A 26,575-nucleotide genomic window follows, 5' to 3' on the forward strand; every position below is an offset into this window, starting at 1 on the left:
AAACCAATCTATTTAGAAAATGGGCAAAAGACATGAACAGACATTTCACAAGGTGAAACAAGCACATGAAAAAATATACATTAGCCATTATGGAAATGCAAATAAAACCCACAATGAGATAGCACTACACACCTACCAGAGTGGCTAAAATAGAAAATAGTGACAATACCAAATCCTGGAGAGGATTTGGAAGAACACTCACACATTGCTGGTGGGAATGTAAAGTTGTACAGGCACTCTGAAAAAGTCTGGCAGTTTCTTTTAAAACTTAAAGATGCAGTAACCATACAACCTGGCAATTGCACTCCTAGACATTTAGCTAAGAGAAAAGAAAACCAGTGTTTACACAAGAGCCTGTAATGAATGTTCATAGCAGCTTTATTTGGAATAGCCAAAAACTGGAAACCACCCAGATGTCCTTAGACAGGGCAGTGAGTATTTGATGGAACACCACACATCAATCAAGAAGGAATGAGCCGTTGACACGCGCAACAGCCTGGAGGAGATTCCAGAACATTATGCTGAGTGAAAAAAGCCAGTCCCAATGGTTACATACTGTAAGATCCCATTTATACAACATTCTTGAAATGACAAAATTATAGAGATGATGGACAGATTAGTGGTTGCCAGGAATTAGGGACAGTGGCCAGAGGGGGTGGGGGTGGCTCTAAAAGAGTCTGTTGGAGGGAGATCCTAGGGAGGAACAGTTCTGTATCTAGATTGCAGTGGTGGTTACACAAATCTACATATGATAAGATGCTATAGAACTATATGCCCACATTGCACCAGTGTCAGATTCCTGGTTTTGATACTGCATTGTAACTATGTAAGGTGTAATCACTGAGGAAAACTGGGTGAAGGGTACATGGGACCTCTATCTTTGCAACTTCCTATGAATCTGTTAATTATTTCAAAGTAAAAAGTTACTTAGGAAAAAAAAAAAAAGCAATAGCTCTGAATGCAACTTGGTATCCTGGATTGGATCCTGCAACAGAAAAGGGACATGATGGAAAATTTGATAAAAATCCAAGTAAAGTCTGTAATTTAGTTAATAGTTTTGTACCCATGTTAATTTTTTAGTTTCGATAAATGCACCAAGGTTATGTGAGATAACATTCAGGGAAGCGGGTGTGAAGGGTATATGATCTGTGAACCTAAAATAATTTTAAAGAATAAAATCCTGATGCCTGGACTGATTCAATCAGAAATCCCTGGGGGGTGGGCCCCAGGTATCAGTATTTTTAATTTGCCAAGTGATTTCCAATGTGCAGCCAAGGCTAAGAACCACTGTTCTGGAGAGAGAGAATTTTAAAGTATCTACTTCCCACCTGGGTTTGCTCTTGGAGAGAATTCCTTGAGGAAAGTCTCTCAGTGAGCATGCCACTGTTTTTTGGCCTTCATTCCCACTGATCCTGGATAAGGACCCAAATGCCTTTGGGAAAGGTTCCAGAAATCCTCCTCCCTCCCCATCCTCGGTCCCCGCGATGCCCTGGTTTCTGTGCAGCTGAAGCGCTGTGGAAGGTGAGTTTAGGTGAACCGGAAGGCGAGACAAATGCCTTCTTGTTCCCGCTTCTCTAAAACCCCAGAGCTAGAACAGGAAAAAAGCAAAGAGCTTGAAATGTTTCAGAGATCTAAGAAAAACTCCGATGTCATGTTCTTTTTTCCAAAGGACGGAGAGGGGTCTACCTGGCTCACAACCAGCCCTGGCCGCCCTCCGCGCACCTGACGGCCGCACGGCGCCCCCGGGGGCCGCGGGCTGCCCTCCCCGGAACCCCACGACAAAGGCTTCGGTGCAGCAGAGCGGTCCCTTCCTCCCACGCGTGAGCTCTTCTTAAAACACAGGAAACGACAATACTGTTAGCGGCGACTGGGCCAGGCAGGCGGAGGAGTGGCAGGAGGAAGAGGCTCCTCGGCCCCGCCGGGGCCAGCGTGAGAAAGCCACCCGCACGGGAGGGAGCGGGGCTGGTGCGATAGACCTGCTTCCGGGTTTGGCACGTGGGACAGGCCGGGCGTGTGCTCTGCAGCATGGCATCGTAAGGGACGCCGAAAAGGTCACCGAGGCCAAGGCCATGGATGTGAACCCCCAGCCCACACTGGTGCTCCTGGTTTGCTCAGAAAGTGCTGCCAGCAGCAGAAGGCTGGCAAATTAAAAGCAAAGAGAGTACAGGTCAGGGCCACAGAAAGGCAGTAATCGTGCACTCACATCGTGGCTTGGCCAGAAGAGGTATAAATACACTGCACTGTCACAGGGAGGCTGGCCCAGGGACTGGAGATGGCACTGTTCCTTTCATTCCGTTCGGAAGCAGGCCTGGAGGGCTGGCCCCGGCGGACCCCCATCTCCTAAAGGGGGGCAGGACCTGCTGAGGCTCCTGGCACCGGCCTCTGGCTCCGAGGGCAGCCAGGAGCCGCGTCCACGAGGGCCATCTAAAACGTGGCCTGCAGGGGGTGGGGACAGGCTGGCAGGAAGCCGCTCCTCGGCTCGCTCCAGTTCCCCACGTGACGGTCCGTTCCCCACACTCGGGGCTGCCAGCCAAGCGGTTAAACTCCCGGGTTCCGCCCCGGGCTCTCCTCCGCCGGGAGGCCGGGTCTGCTGTGGCTGGACCCTAGAGGGGAGAGGGGAGAGCGTCAGCCCAGAGCCAGTCCAGGGAGCGGCTCCTGTGACACCAGGTGTTACGTCCTCTTTAAGACGGGAAGGGGCGGGGGCGCCGAGGAGCCTCAGGCCTCCTCGGGAGACATCGAGGCAGAGCTGGGAGCGTTTCGTTAGGAAAATGCTCAGCCTCGTGAGAGAAAACCACTGCCAGGACGGATGCCATCAATGAGAGGCAGGGCTTCTGCCCGTGGGAGGCCGAGGCCCTAAGGCCAAGGCAGGAGGCAGCTGCCCAGACAACACAGCAGGCACTGGAAGGGAGCTTTTGTTTCCAAGGCTGAGCAGGCATTTATTTCATGGTCCCTCCTGCCCTCCAGAAAAATGAGATGAGAAGTAGCAACAAGGGACAGGAAGCACCCACTCACCCCCATGGAGAAGTGCCCCCCATCTGGGGGGAGAGGTCTGCAGTGCCCCCCAGCAGCTAACAGGCTGGCAAAGGAAAGCAAAGAGAAGGTAAAGTAAAAGGCAAGATATTTACCTTGCGTGTTGTCTTAAAACAAAAAATGCTCACTAGTCCACAGTCAATTATCAACTGCAGTTTCCAAATGTGCCAAAGAGGGAAAGGCCTACTGGGAAAGCTAGAGAGAGGAGAGGGAAAGGGAGAGGAAGGGGGAGGGGGAGGGGAGGGAGAGAGGGAGGGGGAGGGAGGGGGAGGGGAGGGAGGGGAGGGAGAGGGAGAGGGAGGAGAGAGAGAGAAGACCAGCTATGGAGCTGCTCCGGCAGAGCCACTCCGCTCGGGCAGCTTGGGCAGCACCGCAGAGTCAAGGCCGCCGGGGCGAGAGGGGCCCAGGAGGCTCGGTGTCAAGCTCGGACTCTCCCTGGGAATCCCGCTCTGGGATTGATCGATGTGGAGGGAGTTTTCCAAATGTGAAGCAGCGGACCAGGGTTCCAGAAGGTGTTTCTGTAAAGGGCCAGTCTTCTTAGGCTTTGCAGGCCTCGGGGGCAACGACGCAACTCCACCGGCAGCCGAGTACAATCCCTCAGCAGATGGGCACCTCCAGTAAAACGTTACGAGAACAGGCAGATTTGGCCCTCATGCCATTTGCCGACCCGGCTGAAGGCAGCTCAAAATCATCGTGCTTTCCAAGCATTTCAGACACTTCTCTGCTGGGGAAGCTAGAGCCAGAGTCACCCAGAGGATGGCTCTGACCTGCACCGTTTCAGCAGCGCCCCGGGGACACGTCCAACACACGTAGCGACACTGAGCTCCCCGGGCAGCGAAGCAACAGGTTAACAGAGATAAAGTGCAAAACCCTGAGGGCCGCCCAGGGCCAATGTCAGGCCACACTTAGGGGAAAATCACCAACATCATGACTACAGAACAGGGGCCGGCTGGTAATCCGTTACAAAGAGGAAATGACCCATGAGCCACTAAAAACAATTCCCTCAGAGGACTGCCTCACGAGCCGCTGAAGCCACAAAAGGATTAAAAAACCTCTGGGTATGTGATAAGATGAAATGAAGGGAAAAACCAGGATTCTTAGATGTAAGTTTGTACCTTATACACAACCTGTGCAGTCTGAGTAGCAGATGGAGCCAGAAAAGGCTCACATGTGAGACAACCAAAACCAAAAGGCTCACATTTTGAAAAACAAAAACGTCCTGGCTTTCGAGACCCGAGTCTAACGTGACGGTGCGAACCTCCTCTGTGTGAGGGGTGCCTCACAAAATAAAAGACCGTCACGGTAGGTAAACAGAGGAGCGGGCTCCGCCCTAAGAGGTGAACGAAGGGTCCGTTCATTCCAAAATGACTGCGACCATGCCCGGATCCAGGACCCAACACAACCCCCCAGGGTCCTTCACCAGCACCAGAGATGGAGCTCGCAGGAGTGGAGCCACCGACGCAGCTCAGGAAGCACCTTTCCACTATAAAAACACGTTTCCCTTCTCAAACGTGGGTCCGGTAACCAAGGGCGCGCCCAGTCTCCAAGCCAGAGTGCCCGTCTCTCCCGGCCTCCGACTCTTCACCTGTAAAATGGGCGTGACAACTACCACCTCTCAAAACTTCAGGGAAGTTTTCTTAGCTGAGTCAGGACGAGGAGAGCCCTTAGCACAGTGCGTGGCATGGGAAGTGTTCAGTAAGGGCTCGGCGTCCCCACTGCAGGGTAAGGGGGATGGAGCACCGGCAGTCAGGCCCCTGCAGTTCCTTCCACGGCCTCCCCCAAGCCCCGCCAAGCCCCGGAGGACCTCAGACCCCAACCTAGGAGCTCGGTCAGCATAAAAGTACCTTCTTGAATAACAAGGACACGAAAGTTCCCTGATGTGTTTTACCACTCCCACCCAAGCCTACCCTTCACAGGCTCCTTTTTTATCTTCCCTCCTTACACTCTAAGGGTGGGGTTTCCCATCCCACTCTGCAAAGTCTGTTTCTTCCTGCTCCCAGTTGAACGCCTGGATGGGACCAAACGCCTCAGGAGGTGCTCTTCTGGGTTTTGGGGATGGTGTCCACCAGCCACCTACCTTCTGAGCCAGGCCCACTGGTGACCCAAATCTTCACTTTCTAGGTGACCTAACCCTAACCCCAAATGACCCAATACAGCGCCTGAACTTGACCGTACTCCCATTTAGCAACTACGGTTGACCCTTGAACAACTCAGGTTTGAACTGCGTGGGTCCACTTATATGCAGATTATTTTTCAATAGTAAATACTACAGCATTACACAGGCTGTAGCTGGTTGAATCTGCGGATGTAGAACCACAAATACAGAGGACCAAACACGTTATACACAGATTTTTGACTGCGCAGAGGGTTGGCGCCCCTAACCTGCTGTTGTTCAAGGGTCAACTGTATTCTCTAATTAAATCAACCCACGTTACAGGCCCTGGAGAGAAAATGCTGACTTACATGCTCTACTCAAAACGTCAGCTGACCTACAGCTCAGCGTTGACGAAGTTATTAAAAACACAAGAAGGGAGAGAGAAAAGGACGGGGAGACAAAGGGAGAAAGAACGAATGTAGGGCAGGGCGAGGGCAGAGAGAGCAGGTCTGTGTGTGTGCAGCCAGGACGGCAAAAGGCACGGTCGCCCTGGGGTCGACGCCGTGGGATGCAGCCGCACGGGGCTCACCTGTGGCTGTGGCTATCTTGTCATCAAGGAGCCGGGTCTGGCTGCCTGGGACGGCCTGGAGGTCCGCGTTCTCAGGGGACTGAGGCACGGCCTGGGCTCGGGTGGCCAGGAGTGCATTGAGGTACTGCAGCCGCGTGACCTGGGGCACAGGAAGCATTGCAACTCGTGCAGCTGGACGGAGAAAGTGAGGTGAGGGGCCACACCCCTCCCTCCTGCCCTCCAGCCCCCGAACCAGGGTTGGGGGGTGGGGGGGGGTGCAGGGTGGAAGCGTTGTTAAGATCTCCAAGGAAGCTGGGTGCTTAGGCCACCAGCAGACAGAGGGGCCAGGCCGTCCACCCTTCACAGCAAGTACAAGGTCTTGCTCTGGGAAGTCTCAGATAGACTCAATCAGGATTTATTCTTAATCCATTCAAATGTGTGACCAGCTGGTCTAGCCCTCGGGGACACAAAGCTGGTTAAAAGCCAGCACCAGTGAGCAGCCCAGACGGTCACCTTGATGAACTGCAGGTCAGAGAGCGCCCTCACGGTGTAGTCAGGACAGTATGCAGACAAGCGGGTGCCTTCGGCGGGCTCGGGCAGCGGGTCATGGTGGATGGACTGGAGCGAGGACACCGGGGACTGGTGAACTATGAGAGGACAGTGGGTGACGGAGCAGGCCAGCCGCACGCGGCCTCGGAGACCCACCCCACACATCGCCCCGGTGAGGGAATACAGCCAGGGGCTCCGGAAAGGATGGCAAACACGGTCCTCCTGGGAAAAGCAATGAAGATGAGCCCCGAAGGAATGCTGCCCCACCCTCCATGCAGCCCGGAGATGAGAAGGGCCAGCAGGTCCCAAGGCAGACTGCCTTGCGGGAGGCCAGACGCGGGGCACCGGAGAGCCTCGGCAACGCCCATCCAGCCGCCGCCCCCCGCCTCCAGCTCTGGGACGGCTGCAGCTTACCCGAGGACGGCGCCGTCAGGGCGGACACTCCGTAGTAGGTGAAGGCCCCATTCTCGAACTTCAAGCCCTCTTTCCCGATCTCCACCTCAACCCTGCCCTGGGAGGTCGGGGAAGAGGGGGAGGAAAGAGGGACAGGGAAAGAAAAGAGGTGGACAGGTTATCCTTCCTGCCAGCAAAGAGCACAAGGAGAGAGCACCGACCCCACTTATCCAGGGCGGGTGCATCTGGATGTTCCTTCCTCTTCTCAGACCCTCCCCACTTCCTAAGCAAGTGGCGGGCTCCAGGCCGGGCTCGCAGGTACCTGCAGGATGAGGATGAAATAGTCCACCGGCTGGCTGCGCTGGTACAGGTAGTGGTGGGCGGCCAGGCGGTCGCTCTCGTCAAACCTCACTTCCTGGTTGACGCTGGGATGCTTCAGCAGGTGCAGCAGGACCTTCTCGGAGATTCGCAGCGGGCTGAATACATCCACCTCTGCCCCACAGGGAAACAGGTACGGGGACAATGTCCACCGGGCCCAGCGCAGCCCGTGTCACCGCCCGCCTCCTGCTGCGTGCCTCGGCTCCCCCAGCCTCCCACAGCACCCACCCAGCTGCGGCTCCCCGCCACCCACAGAGGAGCCGCCTTCAGGTGACCCGAGCTGCTGACAGGGCGGCAGAGAGAATCGCCGAACTTCTCCTGGACACCCTCCTGCTCACTGGGAATGGGGGGGATGGTCTCCTGATCCACTGGCCGGTGAGCAGGGACGAGGCCCACCCTCGCCCTCACCTCGGGAAAGGAAGCGCTGGGTGGCCAAGAGCAGCTGAGGTGAGATTTTCACTTTACAGTCATCGTCAGACACCTTGAACAGAGAGAATTCCTCTTTCTGCCTGAGAGGGGCGCTCAGAGACGCAGGCTTCTTCTTCACCACGGTGTCTCCTGGGGCGGGGAGAAGAGGGCCTGCTTAGGCTCCAGCAGCCCTCCATCAACATGACCGGACCAAGGGGCACGTTGCCTCTCCCTCCCCCCAAGGCCTCGGGGCTCCTGGGGGGAGACAGCATCAGGGCACTGCTGTCTTGACGGCACCTGGCAGCCACTCCACCCAGGCAGTGATCTGGTGCCCGGTCAGAGGGGCGGCAGCTTGCATTCCAGCGATGTCCCGAGAAGTAGCAGAGAGGCCTGCTCCCTCCTCGGAGCTGGGAGGAGATAATGCCGATATGATAGCAGACAGCTTATGTAAAACAACAGGCCCCTCGCTAGAAAGCACATGTTCGAGGATTACTGGTGCCAAACAGCCGCTAACCTGCAGACCCCGTGCCTACGGCAGTCTGAGATGCCAAACCAAAATGCTGCATTTGGGGGACAGACACGTGGGCAGAGATTCACTTCCAAGCTCACAGGGCAGGCAGCTCAGTGTCCCAGGGGGCCCACGTGAGGCCCGCCGTCAAGCATGAGCTCTGTGTCTGCCCTGCAGACCGCAGCTGCCATCCTAAGAGCCAGGCACTTCTAAAACACAATCACGGGCCCCACGATCATCTGTTTGGGGAAGAACCTCTCAGCAGTAAAGAACAGGCTTCTTTGAGAAGACACTTCTATACAACAGAACAAGAGAAAGCAAACGGACCAAGGGAGATAAAGACTGGGAAAAAGCCCGTTAAAGGCAGAGCCCCGGGCAAGCCCTGGGACTGCAAAGCCACCCATGGGATGCGCCCCCATGGCTCTGCGTCCAGGCACATGTGTGAGCCCTCCCTCCTGCAAGGGGCAATCCCGGCCCACGCAGGAGTAAGCAGACGGGGCCTGGGTACGTGACGGCTCTGACCCGAGATCCAGCCCCGCTTCTGACAACATGGAGACCCGCCATCCTCTGATACACACACGTCTCTGTAAGCTCGAAAGAACAGCGGAGCCGGAAAAGCGCCAGGGCCAGGACTCACGGTAGTCTTCAGACTCGTCCAGGATCTCGGACTTGATGATCTCCTCGATGACGTCCTCCAGGGTGACCAGGCCCAGCACCTCGTAGAAGGGGTCACCTTCGCCCTCGTTGTTCACCTTCTGCACGATGGCCAGGTGGGACTTCCCTGAGGGGAGGGACACTTGCGTTACAGCTTGCTAGGGGGCCTCCTGTTTTCCTTAGTCCCATGTGACTGGCCCACCACAAGGACAGAAGCTGATGTCTATGTTCCCACAACACGCCAGGCACCAGGAGAGACTCTTCCTAGGTGCCTTTGAGGAGTAAGTCTCGGACCCCACGTCCACCTGCCCAAGTCGCCCCAGGCAGCGGCGGAGCTGGAGTCACCCCGGGTCTGTGCGACTCCACGCCGTAAACGTGGTTTAGACAAGGATGCATCCGGACCAGAACAGACACCGTATACAGCAGCAACTGGACCGTGGACACAGGGTGCCGACACCAAAGACGCTGGCTCCCCGGGGACAGTCTGAATGCGGAAGCCGAAAGGGGCCACCCCGCCTGAGTCTCCAAAGGGAGCGTTCCCAATTCTGAAGGCTGCCCTGTATTTCCAGAAGCCGAGGTGCATGAAAGTCACCCAGGAGGATGAGGATGATGATAATCAGCTAGTTAGAGCCCAAACTGTGCGGAAGGAAGAGCAGGAAGCTGCAACTCTTCTCCTTCCTCCTCTGCATCCTCCTCAGGTGAGCTAACTGTTTTACGAGAAAATGTAAGCTTGAGAAAAGCCCAGCCTCAGAGTGCTGGGAATGTTAGGGAAACTTCAAGAATATACTGTTTCAGGTAAGTGCTTTTTCTCCATAAAGCTTTATGCTTGTCCAAAAGACACAGAATGTGGGCCTTCCCTGGCAGTCCAGTGGTTAAGACTTCGCCTTCCAACGCATGGGGTGCGGGTTCGATCCGTGGTCGAGAGCTAAGATCCCGCATGCCTCAGGGCCAGAAAACCGAAACATAAAACATAAGCAATATTGTAACAAACTCAATAAAGACTTTAAAAATGGTTCACGTCAAAAAAACCATTTTTTTAAAAAAAAACAAAAAGAAACAGAATGCAAGCCATACAGGTAATTTAAAACTTTTGAGTAGCTACATTAAAAAAATTAAAGAGACAGAAATGAAATTAATATTATGATGAACTCAATATAATCAAAATATCATTTCAACATGCAGTCAATATAAACATATGAATAGATATTTTTCCTTTTTTGGGTACTAAGTCTTTGACATCTGGTGTGTGTTCGGCACTCACTGCACATCTCAATTCAGACTGTTTACTGTTCAAGAACTCAGCAACCACATGTGGGTAGTGGCTACTGGACTGGACTGTGCAGGTCTAGGATATGGAACTGACAGCAAACTCATCTCAACCATGCCCCCCCTTTTTAACAGTATTTTTTTTTCACTGAGGTACAGTTGATTTACAATATTATGTTAGTTCACAATGTGTACAGCAAAGTGTTTCAGTTATATATATTTTTTCAGATTATTTTCCATTATAGTTATTGCAAGATTTTGAATATAGTTCCCTGTGCTATACAGTAAATCCTTGTTGCTTATTTTATGTATAGTAGTTTGTATATGTTAATCCCATACTCCTAATTTATCCCTCCCCCCCTTCTCCTTCGGTAACCATAAGTTTGTTTTCTATGTCTGTTTCTGTTTTGTATAGATTCATTTGTATTATTTTTTAGATTCCACATAAAAGTGGTATATAATATTTGTCTTTGTCTGACTTACTTCATTAAGTATAATATTCTCTAGGTTCATCCATGTTGCTGCAAATGACATCATTTCATTCTTTGTTACGGCTGAGTAGTATTCACTTGCATATATACCACATCTTATTTATCCATTCATCTGTCGATGGACATTTAGGATGCTGCCCCTTTTTATTACTAGTGAATAAAGCATAGGGTAAAAGCCGGCCTGGACCTGCATGTAAAGGGGTGCTTGCTTCAAGAATCCTTTGGTAAAGCAAAAAGTCAAGTTCACCTCTTTGTGTGAATCCTACTTTACATACCTTGGGTTCAATGACAATGTAGTGATTGGGTTTAGAAGCACATTCTTTGGAAGCAGCTGGCATGCCTCTGCCTCATTCTTTCAGCATCCGTGCCCCCTGCCCCGCCCCCAGTAATCAGGTATAGGAAGACCTCTGCTCCAAAGTTGGAGGAAATGAAAATGTCAAGAGTCAAGCAAAAGCTATTATTATTAGACCACTAACCAGATGATCAAGAAAGGAATGAGGCTGTAAAAGAACAAAAAGATCACATTTACTGTATGTCATCAAATCCAAGATGTCATCAATCATAAGACATCCTGGTTACAGAGATGTTAAAATGCAAATAAAATGTGCATCTGAGAAGTGAAGAAATGCAGTACAGGCCTACGTCGTTTCAATGTGCTTCGCAGATACTTTTTTTTTTCCAACAAAATGAAGGTGTGTGGCAACCCTTCGTCGAGCAAGTCTATCGGTACCATTTTTCAGACAGCATCTGCTCACTCTGTGTCTGTGTCACACTTTGGTAATTCTCCCAGGTTTTCAAACTTCTTCATTATTATTATATCTGTTATGGCGATCTGTGATGTTACTATTGTAACTGTTTTGGGGGAGCGCCACCAACTGCACCCACATAAGACAGGGAACTTGATAGATACTGTGTGTGTTCTGACTGCTCCACCAACCGGTCATGCCCTGTCTCTTTCCCTCTCCTCTTCTCTCTCGCTGTTCCCTGAGACACAACAATATTGAAATTTAGGCCGATTAATAACCCTACAATAGGTTCTAAGTGTTCAAGTGAAAGGAAGAATCACAGGCCTCTCACTTTAAAACAAAAGCTAGAAATGATTAAGCTTAGCAAGGAAGGCATGTCGAAAGCTGAGACAGGCTGAAAATTAGGCCTCGTGCACCAAACGGCCAAGGCGTGAATGCAAGGGAACAGTTCTTGAAGGAAATTAAAAGAGCTACTCCAGGGCTTCCCTGGTCGAGCAGTGGTTAAGAATCCACCTGCCAATGCAGGGGACACGGGTTTGAGCCCTGGTCCGGGAAGATCCCACATGCTGCGGAGCAACTAAGCCCGTGCGCCACAACTACTGAGCCTGCGTGTGCTCTAGAGCCCGTGAGCCACAACTACTGAGCCCACGTGCCACAATTACTGAAGCCCACGTGCCTAGAGCCCATGCTCCGCAACAAGAGAAGCCATAGCAATGAGAAGCCCACACACTGCAACAAAGAGTAGCCCCCGCTCGCCCCAACTAGAGAAAGCCCGTGCGCAGCAACAAAGACCCAATGCAGCCAAAAATAAATAAATAAATAAAGAATTTAAAAAAAAAATAAAAGCTGCTCCAAAAAATAAAAATAAACAAACAAGCAAATAAAAAAATAAATGTGCTACTCCAGTGAACACGTGAATGGTAAGAAAGACAAACAGCCTTCTTGCTGATATGGAGAAAGTTCGAGTGGTCTGGATAGAAGATCAAACCAGCCACAACATTCCCTTACCCAAAAACCTAACCCAGTGCAAGGCCCCACCTCTCAATTCTATCAAGGCTAAGAGAGGTGAGGGAGCTGCAGATGAAAAGTTTGAAGCTACCAGAGATTGGTTCATGAGGTTTAAGGAAAGCTGTCTCCATAACATAAAAGAGTAAGGTGAAACAGCAAGTGCTGATGTAGAAGCTGCAGCAAGTTATCCAGAAGATTTAGTTAAGATCATTAATGAAGGTAGTTACACTACACAACAGATGTTCGATGTGGACAAAACCACCTTATATTAGAAGAAGATGCCATCTAGGACTTTGATAGCCAGAGAGGAAAAGTCAAGGCCTGGTTTTAAAGCTTCAAAGGACGCACTGACCCCCTTGTTACGGGCTAATGCAGTTAGCAGGTGATTTTAAGTTGAAGCCAATGCTCACTTACCATTCCAAAAATCCTAGGGCCCTTGAGAATTATGCTAAATCTACTCTGCCTGTGCTCTATAAATTGAACAATAAAGGATGACAACACATTGGTTTACTGAATATTTTAAGCCCACTGTTGAGAGCCACTGCTCAGAAAAAAGATTCCTTTTAAAGTAGTACTGCTCATCGGCAATACACCTGGTCACCCAAGAGCTCTGATGGAGCTGTATAAGGAGATTAATGTTATTTTCATGACTGCTAACAAAACATCATACTGTAGCCCATGGATCAAGGAGTAATTTCAACTTTCAAGTCTTATTATTTAAGAACTACATTTCATAAGGCTACACCTGCCATAGATAGAGATTCCTCTGATGGATGTGGGCAAAGTCAATTGAAAACCTTCGGGAAAGGATTCACCATTCTAGATGCCATTAAGAACATTCATGATTCATGAAAAGAGATCAAAATATCAACACTGATAGGAGTTTGGAAGAAGCTGATTCCAACCCTCATGGATGACTTTGAGGGGTTCAAGACTTCATGAAGGAAAGTAACTGCAGATGTGGTAGGACTAGCAAGGGAACTACAATGAGAAGTGGAGCCTGAAGGTGTGACTGAATTGCTGCCATCTCATGATAAAACTTTAATGGACGAGGAGTTGCTTCTCATGGATGAGCAAAGAAAGTGGTTTCTCGAGATGGGAACTACTCTTGCTAAAGATGTTGCAAAGACTGTTGAAATGGCAACAAAGGATTTAGAACATCATATGAACTTAACTGATAAGGGGTTGGGGTTGGCAGGGTTTGACAGGACTGACTCCAATTTTGGAAGAAGTTCTGCTGTGGATAAAATGCTATCAAACAGCGCTGGGTGCTTCAGAGAAATCGCTGGTGCAGGGAAGAGCCAATTGATGCAGCAAGCTTCACTGTCGTCTTAAGAAACTGCCACGGCGACCCCAATCAGCAGCCACCACCCTGATCAGCCAGCAGCCCCCAACATCGAGGCGAGACCCTCCACCAGCAAAAAGTTTATAACTCGCTGAAGGCTCAGATGGTGGTTAACATTTTTTTAGCCATAAAGGTTTTCTAGTTTGATTTTTTTGGGGACCACGCTGCACAGCATGTGGGATCTTAGTTCCCCGACCAGGGATCAAACCTGCACCCCCTTCAGTAGAAGCACAGAGTCTTAACCACTGGACCGCCAGGGAATTCTGCCACGAAGTATTTTTAAATTAAGATAGGTACATTGTTGGGACTTCCCTGGCGGTCCAGTGGTTAAGACTGCACTTCCAGTGAAGGGGACATGGGTTCAATCCCTGGTCGGGGAACTAAGATCCCTCATGCGGCATGGCACAGCCCCCCCCCCAAAAGATATGTACATTGTTTTTTTAGACATAATGCCAACTGGACACTTAACAGACTACAACATAGCATAAACATAGATTTTTTTTTAATAGATCTTTATTGGAGTATAATTGCTTCACGATACCGTGTTACTTTCTGTTGCACAACAAAGCGAATCAGCCATATGCATACACATGTCCCCATATCCCCTCCCTCTTGAGCCTCCCTCCCATCCTCCCTATCCCACCCCTCTAGGTCATCGCAAAGCACTGAGCCGATCTCCCTGTGCTACACTGCTGCTTCCCACCAGCCAACTATTTTACATTCAGTAGTGTATATATGTCGATGCTACTCTCACTTCGCCCCAGCTTCGCCCTCCCACCCCATGTCATCAAGTCCATTCTCTATGTCTACCTCTTTATTCCTGCCCTGCAACTAGGTTCATCAGTACTTTTTTTTTTTTTTTAGATTCCATATATATACCTTAGCATACAGTATTTCTTTTTCTCTGACTTACTTCACTCTGTATGACAGACTCTAGGTCCATCCACCTCACTACAAATAACTCAATTTCGTTTCTTTTTATGGCTGAGTAATATTCCATTGTATATATATGCCACATCTTCTTTATCTATTCATCTGTCGGCGGACATTTAGGTTGGTTCCATGTCCTGGCTATTGTAAATAGTGCTGCATTGAACATTGTGGTGCATGGCTCTTTTTGAATTATGGTTTTCTCAGGGTATATGCCCAGTAGTAGGATTGCTGGGTCATATGGTAGTTCTATTTTTAGTTTTTTAAGGAACCTCCATATTGTTTTCCATAGAGGTTGCATCAATTTACATTCCCACCAACAGTGTAGGAGAGTTCCCTTTTCACCACAACCTTTCCAGCATTCATTCATTCATTCATTCATTTATTTATGGCTGTGCTGGGTCTTCGTTTCTGTGTGAGGGCTTTCTCTAGTTGCGGCGAGCGGGGGCCACTCCTCATCACAGTGCACAGGCCTCTCACTATCGCAGCCTCTCTTGTTGCGGAGCACAGGCTCCAGACGCGCAGGCTCAGCAGTTGTGGCTCACGGGCCCAGTTGCTCCGCGGCATGTGGGATCTTCCCAAACCAGGGCTCGAACCCGTGTCTCCTGCATTGGCAGGCAGATTCTCAACCACTGCGCCACCAGGGAAGCCCCCAGCATTTATTGTTTCTAGCTTTTTTGATAATAGCCACTCTGACTGGTGTGAGGTAATACCTCATTGTAGTTTTGATTTGCATTTCTCTAATTAGTGATGTTGAGCATCTTTTCATGTGCCTCTTGGCCATCTGTATGTCTTCCTTGGTGAAATGTCTATTTAGGTGTTCCACCCATTTTTTAACTGGATTGTTTGTTTTTTTGATATTGAGCTCCATGAGCTGTTTGTGTATTTTGGAGATTAATCCTTTGCCTGTTGTTTCATTTGCAAATATTTTCTCCCATTCTAAGGGTTGTCTTTTTGTCTTATGATTTCCTTTGCTGTGCAAAAACTTTCAAGTTTAATTAAGTCCTATTTGTTTATTTTTGTTTTTATTTATGCTACTCTAGGAGGTGGGTCAAAAAAGATCTTGCTGTGATTTATGTCATAGAATGTTTTTCCTATGTATTCCTCTAAAACTTTTATAGTGTCTGGTCTTACATTTAAGTCTTTAATCCATTTGGAGTTTATTTTTGTGTATGGTGTTAGGTAGTGTTCTAATTTCATTCTTTTACATGTAGCTGTCCAGTTTTCCCAGCACCACTTATTGAAGAGGCTGTCTTTTCTCCATTGTATGTTCTTGCCTCCACTGTTGTAAATTAGGTGCCCACATGTGCGTGGGTTTATCTCTGGGCATTCTATCCTGTACCATTGATCTATATTTGTTGTTGTGCCAGTACCATACTGTCTTGATTACTGTAGCTTTGTGGTATAGTTTGAAGTCAGGGAGCCTGATTCCTCCAACTCTGTTTTTCTTTCTCAAGATTACTTTGGCTATTCAGGGTCTTTTGTGTTTCCATACGAATTGTAAGATTTTTTGTTCTAATTCTGTGAAGAATGCCATTGGTAGTTTGATAGGGATTGCACGGAATCTGTAGATTGCTTTGGGTAGTATAGTCATTTTCACGATATTGATTCTTCCAATCCAAGAACATGGTATATTTCTCCATCTGTTTATGTCATCTTTGATTTTTTTCATCAGTGTTTTATAGTTTTCTGAGTACAAATCTTTCACCTCCTTAGGCAGGTTTATTCCTAGGTATTTTATTCTTTTTGTTGCAATGGTAAATAAGAATGTTTCCTTAATTTCTCCTTCTGATTTTTCGTTGCTGGTGTATAGGAATGCCAGAAATTTCTGTGCATTAATTTTGTATCCTGCAACCTTACCAAATTCATTGATTAGTTCTAGTAGTTTTCTGGTAGCCTCTTTAGGATTCTCTATGTATAGTATAATGTCGTCTGCAAACAGTGACAGTTTTACTTCTTTTCCGATTTGGATTCCTTTTATTTCTTTTTCTTCTCTGACTGCTGTGGCTAAAACTTCCAAAACTATGTTGAATAATAGCGGTGAGAGTGGGCAATCTTGTCTTCTTCCTGATCTTAGAGGAAATGGTTTTAGTTTTTCACCACTGAGAATGATGTGGGCTGTAGGTTTGTCATATATGGCCTTCATTATGTTGAGGTAGGTTCCCTCTATACCCATTTTCTGGAGAGTTTTTATCATAAATGGGTGTTGAATTTTGTCAAAAGCTTTTTCTGCATCTATTGAGATGATCATATGGTTTTTATTCCTTAATTTGTTAATGTGGTGTATCACATTGATTGATTTGCTTATATTGAAGAATCCATGCATCCCTGGGATAAATCCCACTTGATCATGGTGTATGATCCTCTCAGTGTGCTGTTGGATTCTGTTTGCTAGTATTTTGTTCATGATTTTTGCATCTATGTTCATCAGTGATATTAGTCTATAATTTTCTTATTTTATGATATCTTTTTCTGGTTCTGGTATCAGGGTGATGGTGGCTTCGTAGAATGAATTTGGGAGTGTTTCTCCCTCTGCAGTTTTTTGGAAGAGTTTGAGAAGGATCAGTGTTAACTCTTCTCTGTATGTTTGATAGAATTCACCTGTGAAGCCATTTGGTCCTGGACTTTTGTTTGCTGGAAGATTTTAAATTACAGTTTCAATTTCATTACTTGTGATTGGTCTGTTTGTATTTTCTAATTCTTCCTGGTTCAGTCTTGGAAAACTGTACCTTTCCAAGAATTTGTCCATTTCTTCGTGGCTGTCCATTTTATTGGCATATAGTTGTTTGTAGTAGTCCCTTATAATCCTTTGTATTTCTCCAGTGTTGGTTGTGATTTTTCCTTTTTCATTTCTAATTTTATTGATTTGAGTCCTCTCCCTTTTTTTCTTGATGAGTCTAAGGGTATATCAATTTTGTTTATCTTCTCAAAGAACCAGCTTTTAGTTTTATTGATCTTTGCTATTGTTTCCTTCGTTTCTATTTCAGATGCGCAGTTAGCGTCTCCCCACAACTAGGGCGCCTGCCATCTGCTTGTGGGGGACTCTGACCCCCAAGGAGACAGGAGGAACCCCAGAGTGAACCGGTAGGACACAGGGGAACCGAGGAGGGAGGAGAAGTGGAGGCCAGACAAGATCGGTGCCCCTGAGGCCAGGAGATCAGGAGAGGCAGGTGGGAGGGACTCTCCGGGAAGAGCAGGAGAGGAGCAGAGGGCAATCGCCTGGCCCACTTGGGTCAGGGAGCCTGTTGAGCTCCCAAGCCGGTTCCCCCCTCCAAAGCCCCATCCAGGCCGTGTGGGCCCTGGGGGCACAGGAGGGAGAACAGGGAGATCAGGAGAGGCAGGCGGGAGTGGTCCTGCCGGAGGAGCAGGAGAGGAGCAGAGGGCGATTGCCCCACCCACTCGGGCACAAGGAGCCTGCTGAGCTCCCAGACCAATCCCCCCCCCCCGCCCTCCAAGGCCCCTCCAGGCTGAGTGGGTCCTTGAGGGCATAGGAGGGAGGCCAGGTGGGGATGAGGAGAGGCAGGCGGGAGGGGCCCTCCAGGAGGAGCAGGAGAGGAGAGAAGAGCGTTTTCCCCACCCACTTGAGACCAGGAAGCCTGCTGGGCTCCCAGGTGAGGTCCCCTGCCCTCTGAGACCAGAGGTGTGGGGCACACCTGGGCCCTTTCTGTTCCTTGAGCCTAAGCCCCACCCCCCACAGCCCCCAGGGCCTTTTCCAGCCCTGTGGGTCCTGAGCATAGGCCCCGCCCATCACCCAAACCTCGCCCTTGCTTAGGCCCCGCCCTCCACAGCCAAGGCCTTCCCCCGCCACCTTTTTTTTTTTTCTTTTCCCTCCTCCTCTTTTTTACTATTGTGGTCCTGATGTACCTTCCCATTGTTGATTCATCTATATTTTTATTTCTACATTCTTTCTAACACATCTGTTAGTTTCCTAGTCTAATTTTATTTTTTACTTTGTTATTGTCCTTTTTTATTTTTTATTTTTGCCACCCCACACGGCTTACGGGATCTTGATTCACAAGCCCAGGGTCGGGGGGAAGCTCCTGCGGTGGGAGCTCCAAGTCCAAACCACTGGACTAACAGAGAACCTCAGACCCCAGGGAATATTCATTGGAGTGAGGTCTCACAGAGTTCCTCAACTCAGCACCAAGACCCAGCTCTACCTAACAGCCTACAAACTCCAGTGTTGGAAGCCTCAGGCCAAACAACCAGTAAAACAGGAACACAATCTGAGTCATAAAAAAAAAAAAAAAAAGAGAGACGGCAAAAAAATATGTCACAGATGAAGGAGCAAGGTAAAAACCTACAAGACCAAATAAATGAAGAGGAAATAGGCAATCTACCTGGAAAAGAATTCAGAGTGATGATAGTAAAGATGATCCAGAATCTCGGAAATAGAATGGAAGCACGGATTGAGAAAATACAAGAAATGTTTAACAAAGATCTAGAAGAACTAAAGAACAAACAAACAGAGATGAACAACACAATAACTGAAATGAAAAATACACTAAAAGGAATCAATAACAGAGTAACGGAGGCAGAAGAATGAATAAGTGAGCTGGAAGACAAAATGGTGGAAATAAATGCCAAGGAGCAGAATAAAGAATAAAGAATGAAAATTGAAGACAATCTCAGAGACCTCTGGGACAACACTAAACGCACCAACATTTGAATTACAGGGGTCCCAGAAGAAGAAGAGAAAAAGAAAGGGTCTGAGAAAATATTTGAAGAGATTATAGTGGAAAACTTCCCTAACATGGGAAAGGAAATAGTCACCCAAGTCCAGGAAGCACAGAGAGTCCCATACAGGATAAACCCTAGGAAAAACACACCAAGACAATATTAATCAAGCTAACAAAAATTAAATTCAAAGAGAAAATATTAAAAGCAGCAAAGGAAAAACAACAAATAACATACAAAGGAGTTCCCATAAGATTATCAGCTGATTTTTCAGTGGAAACTCTGCAGGCCAGAAGGGAGTGGCAGGATATACTTAAAGTGATGAAAGAGAAAAACCTACAACCAAGATTACTCTACCCAGCAAGGATCTCATTCAGATTTGATGGAGAAGTCAAAAGCTTTTCAGACAAACAAAAGCTAAGAGAATTCAGCACCACCAAACCAGCTTTACAACAAATGCTAAAGGAACTTCTCTAAGAGGGAAACACGAGAGGAAAAAGACCCACAAAAACAGACCCAAAACAATTAAGAAAATGGTAATAGGAACATACATATCGATAATAACCTTGAATGTAAATGGAGTAAATGCCCCAAACAAAAGACACAGACTGGCTGAATGGATACAAAAACAAGACCCATATATACGTTGTCTACAAAAGACCCACTTCAGACCTAGGGACACATACAGACTGAAAGTGAAGGGATGGAGAAAGATATTCCATGCAAATGGAAATCAAAAGAAAGCTGGAGTAGCAACACCCGTGTCAGGTAAAATAGACTTTAAAATAAAGACTGTTACAAGAGATAAGGAGGGACACTAATGATCAAAGGATCAATCCAAGAAGAAGATATAAGAATTATAAATGTTTTTGCACCCAACATAGGAGCACCTCAATACATAAGGCAAATGCTAACACCCATGAAAGGAGAAATCGACAGTAACACAATAATAGTAGGGGGCTTTAACACCCCACTTACACCAATGGACAGATCATCCAAACAGAAAATAAATAGGGAAACATAAGCTTTAAATGACACAATAGACCAGATAGATCTAATTGACATTTATAGAACATTCCACCCAAAAGTGGCAGAATACATTTTCTTCTCAAGTGCACATGGAACATTCTCCAGGATAGATCACATCTTGGGTCACAAATCAAGCCTCGGAAAACTTAAGAAAACTGAAATCGTATCAAGCATCTTTTCTGACCACAACGCTCTGAGATTGTAAATCAATTACAGGAAAAAAAAACTAAAAAACACAAATACATGGAGGCTAAACAGTGTGCTACTGAATAACCAAGAGATCACTGAAGAAATCAAAGAAATAAAAAAATACATACACACAAATGACAACAAAAGCACGACCACCCCAAACCCATGAGACACAGCAAAAGCAATTCTAAGAGGGAAGTTCATAGCAATTCAATCTCACCTCAAGAAACATCTCAAATAAACAATCTTACCCTACACTTAAAACATAACTTTTATATACACTGAGAAACCAAAACACTTGTATGACTCGCTTTCCTGTGGTGGTCTGGAACTGAACCCACAATATCTCCAAGGCATGCCTATACTTAGGGCTTGCTTACTGTGTGCCAGCCACCAAATGCTTTATTCATTTATTAACTTACCAAACCCTCTGGCAACTTTATAAGGCACATATTATTATTTGCATTTTACAGTTCACAGAGAAAACTGAGGCCAAGAGAGGTTCAGTGACCCCTCCAAGCTGGAACCCAGGCAGCTGGCTCTGAGTCCACTCTCCTAACACCCCCCTCACCCCACTCAAGTGACTTTCACTGAAGAGAACAAAAGACTGAATCTTAGGAGCCCCCTCCCCTCTGGGAGACAGGCATGGTGCCAAGTGCAGGGCCCCGCTGAAGAGAAGCCAGCAGCCCTCTTCAGGGGTTCTACCATCCTGGAACAAAAATTAAAGGTGGAAATGCCCACATTAATTTGCCTCCCCCCTTCCCAGGAGGAAGGGGCTAGGGGTCCCTGGGGAACTGTCTGCCCATTCCTGCTGAGACAGAGGCACTGAATGAGGAACGTGGCATTTCCAGACGCTTCCCACCCCTTGGTGTTTGGGCTGGAATGGCTCACACCGGCAGGCAGGCAGCACTGCTACGAGGGCCCCAACAGCTCTGCCACGGGATACAAATCCGTCAGGCCACGTCAGGAAGGCTGAGGCTTGACACACAATGTTGGTCAACAGTCTTTTGGGATTTCGGGAGCCAAAGCCCAGGTTCTAGATGGCCATCTGGGAGCAGAGGACCCACTTCAGCCCCCTTCTTCCACAAAGCCAGTCCCTTTGGCAGGTTACCTACAGGAATGACTAAGTTCTACCTTGCTTTCAAAACTTCTATAAAATAGGTGCAAGGTTCTCAGTGATGAGACGATTCAATAATGAACAGAAGAAAGAAGAGCCCTTGCAAGGTCCCCCAAACAGTGGCCACGTGATGTAACCTTAAGACAGAATGTTTGAGGGGTCCAGAAGGCAGCCAGGAGAAAGGAGTAAGGGGCACACAGAGAAAGGGAAGCTGGAGGGATTCAAGTTTCTCATCTGATAGGATAAAACGCCCTGAAGATATGGGGCCCCCTGGCTGGCTGACTGCAAACACAGACACAGGCCCCAAGACAGGTGCCGTCAGCTCTCCCCCCGAAAGCTCTACAGAGCCGCAGGCCAGGGGTAGATGGCACACCAGCCGACGTCGACCAGGAAGCTCTGAAAAGCTCTAGAGTTCTGATTTTAGTTCGCAGGCTCGAGAACGCTCACAAACGACTGGGATGCTAGAGGACCCTTCCATAATGCCTATTTTCTAGGACATTCCTAAAAATGCAACTGGAGTTGAAATTCCTCTGCCTTCCCTCTTTAGCTTTTTTTTTTAAAAAAACTGTCTGAACATATCCTGTGAGAAAAGTACTATGTGACCATCCCTCACAGATGTCTGAGCAGGTCTGACCCTTCAGAGTTGGGGCAATCCTTTGGCTTCTGACAGGCAATGAACCACAACTCAGGCTTTAAAGCAGACTCCGAAAAGCGCACCCATCCTAATCCCTCCTTTGGTTGAATGTCCTTGAGGTCACTGGTGGTTGTCACTGGGGGTTGACAAAGAAGGCAGGGGTTAACAGCTTTAAAGAAAATACATGCTACTTACGACACCTCCAAAGTACGCGCTCCTCCTGGCAATGCTTGCACAAAACAATCAGCTGCCACCTCAAGTCTGCACAGTGACTGAGGGGCACCTCACCGGGGAAGGTGCCTCTCCCAGACTATACAGTTCCAGAACTGTGCTCTGAAGGAGAGAAAGGAACAGGGCCCGGAATGGCAGTAACTGCCAAGATGCCAGGGCCCCCAGCTTCGGGAATTCAGAGGGACCACCGTCTCATACAGTTGGCAGAGAGACAGGAAGGGGATTGGTTCCTAAAACCTCACACACCAGGGAGGCTGCGATATGCCCTCTGTTCATGAGCAGAGGAATGATGAAGAGTGTTAGGCTAACAAGGACTTTAGTGAGGAAACATAAAGCTATCTGCCAAAGGACTGCACTGCACGAGAGCAGAGAAAGCTCAGGATGTCACAGGAAAGACGTGGCCATCTTGCCCTGAGAATGGCCCTCACTCTCCACAGGAGTCAGGAGGTCGAGGGGACTGAAGAGCCCCCCATTCAACCTCCAGACTGCACCCCTCCCCCACCACCTTCTAGAAGGAGGCTCTCCAGAGCCGCCCCAAGGCCACCACCCCAGAACAGAAGCAGCCTGCATTGGCCTTCCCTCCCTCCCAGCAACTTCCTACCAACACTTAGACCTAAACCCACTCGACTCCCCCATCTTAAAACCAAAGAGCAGAAGGCCTCCTGCCCGCCCAGCCTCTCCCAGCCTCTGCCCCCTGGCTCACGCTCTGCAGCCACACCTCCCGGAAGGCCTGTCTCCTTGGGCTGTCGTACTTCAATCCCCAGCACCCCACTCCATGGCACCACAACTGCTCTGCAAAGGTCAAGGGTATCCTGGTTGCTGGATCCAAAGGACGTGATGCCAGCCTCTCTCCTGATCACTCTCCTTCCCTTAGTTTCCAGGGCATTCCAGGGTCTGGCTCTCCTCAGCAGCCCCTCCTCTCTGCCCTCCACCCCTTCCCTGCTGTGCCCCTCTTTAGGCTCCGCTTCCTAGGACCACTTCAACACAGACGTCCAGATCCTTCCCTCCTGCTTGTGACTTTCACTTGCATTTCACTGCACATCAACTAATCCTAGGAGCCTGCCTCTCGGGCCACTGCACAGCCACAAATTCCAATGTCCAGAACGAACTCGTCTGCCTGCCACCCACCACCGCCCCCAAGCCCTCTCTTCCCTGCGTGTGCTCTGCCTCAGAGAAGGTCAAGGCCACCACCAAGCCAAAATCCACATTCGTCCTCAGCGCCTCTTCTTGCCCCACAGTCCCTGAGCGAACAACAAAATCCTCCTATGCCCACCTTCAAATGCCCTCTTGGGTTACTCCTCTCCAGGCCCGCTGTGCACCCCTGTTCAGGCTACCATCACCTCTCACTGGACCCCCCAACCACTGGGACCCCCCAACTGTGGTCTCCACACCAGCCAGTGACCTGTGCAAACCACTCACATGGTGCCGCACGCTGCTCACAGCCACTGCCCTGGTGGTCAAGCCCGGCCTCCCCAGGGCCTCAAGCTGGAAGGTGGCAGGGGCAGGATGGCACCCTCCCTTGCTGACCCCAGGGCCTGCACGGCTGGCCAACAGGCCACGAGAACCCCCCTGCCTCAGAGACTACAGTACTACTCAGAGACAGAGTACTTGCTACTGGGAGGCTCTGCCTGGCCCCCGACCCAGGCTCCTCTCCCCAGTGAAGGGCTGCGTGGCTACTCTCTGAGGAAACAGCCGAGAGCTTATCAGAGATTCTCTAGCAGAGCAGCCAGGGCTGCCCATCAGAGTCTCCCACCGAGATCCCCAGATACAGTAATAACAGTTACTGCCTAACTTCAACACCCAAGCATCTCGCAAGGATTATAGGAGATGGTGCGCGAGAGCGCCCACTAGTGGCCGCCATACAGCAGTGCTAATGCAGGAGTAACATGGTCACTACCGCAGAGCTTGGCCTCCCTGCCCTGACAGTCAAGGGGCTCACAGGGGCCTGGAGACTTCACAGCTGCCAGGAAGATGAGGGGGAGCTGCTCACTTCTCCACCTGAATTATGCAGTCTTTAGGGTGAAGCTCATCCAGAGTCTTGAGACGTCCCCAAACCCATCCTGCAGTTCAGGTGTGAAAAGCATGGCTAGTGGCCAACACATGGCCAAGCTCTGGGGAGGACACCCAAGCCCAACAACGGAGAGGGAGACGGCAGGGGAATCCAAACCTTCACAATGCGACGGTCTCAGTTTTTACCAGGGTGAAAGGAGAGGGTGAAAATGTGGAGTTACGAGAGAACTTGAGACCTTACTCAAGGTTTAAAAAAAAGTAACGGGAGACTAATTGGTATCCATCAAGTTGCTTCTGGTGAAATTACAGTGGAAGTTTCTTCCACACCTGTAGGAAAACGTTTACCAATCATTCCCTTTCCCTTCCTTTTACCAATCAGGAAGGTAGCAGCCCATCAGTGACCTTAACAATGATGCCCTGGAAACATCACAGGACCAGCTAATTTTATATCGTATGTGTGCAGACAGCGGCGTCCAGGTATCTGAAGACTATACTCTTCTATGTTCTTTCAGTTTCTATCCAAGAGTTTGGACCTGCTACAAAGCCAAAGCCCACAGAAATGACCTGGTAAAGAGCTGGAGAGCTAGAGCCAAGTAGACATACCTCCCCAAACTGCGGGCCTGCCAGGAGAAGGGGATTTCTGCTGTCTATAGCACTGTCAGTTTCAGAGCCACAGCCTTAAAATGATATTTCGAAGGGTCATTAGGAGCTGCAAAGCCATCCTCTTCATTAAAAAGGCCCTTAGAGGCTTCCCTGCCCTCCACGGGGGTGGGACCCTTCCCCAGAAGCTTCCCTAAACCCCCACTTCTTCTCTAGGGCGCTGACATGCGAGTCCCCTCCGCGATTCCCCGGCCGTTACCTCGTTTGAACTCCTCCAGGACGGCGTCTAGCTTGGTGTCGTTGAAGACAAAGTGGAGTGGGTGGCTATAGAAGCGGGTGATTGTGCTGAGCGGCGTGCAGTCTTCGGGGTCCACGAAGGCCAAGTCCTTGAGGTAGAGCATGTCCACGATGTTGGAACGCTCGTCCTCGTACACGGGGATGCGCGTGTGGCCGCTCTGCATGATGCTGGCCAGGACGCCGAAGTCCAGCACGGTGCTGGCGTCCAGCATGAAGCAGTCCTCGAGGGGCGTGAGCACGTCCTCCACGGTCCGGCAGGGCAGCACGCCCTTGCTGAGATCGCTGTAGGGGTCGCCGCCGCCGCGCGCCAGTTCCAGCACGCGCTCGCGCAACCGCCCTGGCCGCGCCGCCAGCTCCAGCAGCTGACCCACAGGCAGCGCCACGGGCAAGGTGAGCAGCACTGCCAGGCGGCTGAGGATCAGCGCGCGCGGCGCCAGCGCCAACGTCCAGCGCCCGCTCACGGCGGCCGGCACCACCTCGCCCACCAGGAACACGAGCCCCGCGCTGCCGAGTACGGCGGGCACGGCGCGCTGGCCGGCCGCGCGGTACAGCAGCACCGCCAGCGCCGCCTGCGCCAAGCTGGCCAGCAGCAGCAGCGCGCCCAGGGCGCAGCCGGCCCAGCGCCGCGCGGGCTCCAGGCGCCGCGCCGCCGCACGCTCCGCCTCCGAGCCGCTCTCGCGCAGCACCTGCACCTCGGCCGGCGCCAGCGCCAGCGCGCTCAGTTGCAGGCCCCGCGCCAGCGCCGCCAGCGCCAGCAGCCCCGCCGCCCCCAGGCCCAGAGCCCAGGGCGGCGCCGCCTCCTCGGCTGCCCCGCCGCCCGGCTCCACACGCACGGCCAGCAGCGCCGAATGCGGGCGCACAGCCTCGGCGCGCAGGCGCAGCAGCGCGCGCCACTCGCCCGTGGGGGCCGCCGCCTCTTCTGCCGCCGCGCCGCTCGGCTCCCCGCGCACCGCCAGCAGCGCCGAGTGCGGGCGCACAGCCTCAGCGCGCAGGCGCAGGAGCGCGCGCCACTCGCCCGTGGGGGCCGCCGCCTCGTCGGACGCCGCGGCCGGCCCGCCCTCGGGGCAACCCGCCCCCTCAGGGGCCACCCAGGACCAGGAGCTGTTGGCGAAGCCCGAGCCGAAGAGGCGCAGGCGGAAGGTGGCCTCCGGAGCGGCCCGCATCTCCCCTCCGCGCGCCCACCCCGCGCCCGCCGCTCCGTCCTCCTCCAGACAGACACCCAGCACTCGCGGGCCCGACGCCGCCTCCCCGGCAGCGTTGCCCAGGCAGAGCGCGGCGAGCAACCAGCCTAGCCGACCCGCCGCCGCCGCCGCCGCCATCGCCTGCTGCCCCCTCTCGGCCTCCCGCGCAGCCTACCCCTCCGCCTCCCCCGGGCCAATCGTCGCCAGCCCTGGCGCCTCTTCCGCCAATAGGCGGCGGGCG

At 50.4% G+C, this 26,575-nt stretch overlaps 1 protein-coding gene across 4 annotated transcripts; it reads right to left on the reverse strand.

Annotated features, from left to right (window-relative positions):
• Positions 1–357: 357 nt before the first annotated feature.
• Positions 358–26,564, reverse strand: CNNM3 (cyclin and CBS domain divalent metal cation transport mediator 3). Of its 4 annotated transcripts, XR_005022440.1 has the most exons (9): positions 25,116–26,563; positions 8,567–8,710; positions 7,422–7,571; positions 6,958–7,127; positions 6,657–6,753; positions 6,207–6,340; positions 5,715–5,853; positions 3,126–3,225; positions 2,540–2,603 (listed from the first exon to the last, which is right to left on the reverse strand). XR_005022440.1 is itself a non-coding variant. In XM_036873591.1 (8 exons), the coding sequence occupies exons 1-8, from the start codon at positions 26,470–26,472 to the stop codon at positions 2,539–2,541; spliced, it is 2,256 nt and encodes a 751-aa protein (XP_036729486.1). In that variant the 5' UTR covers positions 26,473–26,562; the 3' UTR covers positions 358–2,538. The 4 variants fall into 4 exon arrangements, 3 of the variants coding, with proteins under 3 accessions (XP_036729486.1, XP_036729484.1, XP_036729485.1); XM_036873591.1 differs by lacking the exon at positions 3,126–3,225 and having other exon boundaries at positions 358–2,603; positions 25,116–26,562; XM_036873589.1 differs by lacking the exons at positions 2,540–2,603; positions 3,126–3,225 and adding an exon at positions 3,321–3,548 and having other exon boundaries at positions 25,116–26,564.
• Positions 26,565–26,575: the final 11 nt, after the last annotated feature.

The sequence above is a fragment of the Balaenoptera musculus genome, chromosome 13 (assembly GCF_009873245.2).
Source record: "Balaenoptera musculus isolate JJ_BM4_2016_0621 chromosome 13, mBalMus1.pri.v3, whole genome shotgun sequence".
NCBI classification, from domain to species: Eukaryota; Metazoa; Chordata; class Mammalia; order Artiodactyla; family Balaenopteridae; genus Balaenoptera; species Balaenoptera musculus.

Excerpts from the sequence above, each read along its gene's own strand:
- CNNM3 (XM_036873589.1), bottom strand. The coding sequence starts at position 26,472 with ATGGCGGCGGCGGCGGCGGCGGGTCGGCTAGGCTGGTTGCTCGCCGCG. Across the intron at positions 6,341-6,656 it reads CCTGACGGCGCCGTCCTCGG|TTCACCAGTCCCCGGTGTCC; the intron begins GTAAGCTGCAGC and ends GTCCTCTCATAG. Across the intron at positions 5,854-6,206 it reads CTGACCTGCAGTTCATCAAG|GTCACGCGGCTGCAGTACCT; the intron begins GTGACCGTCTGG and ends CCTGTGCCCCAG.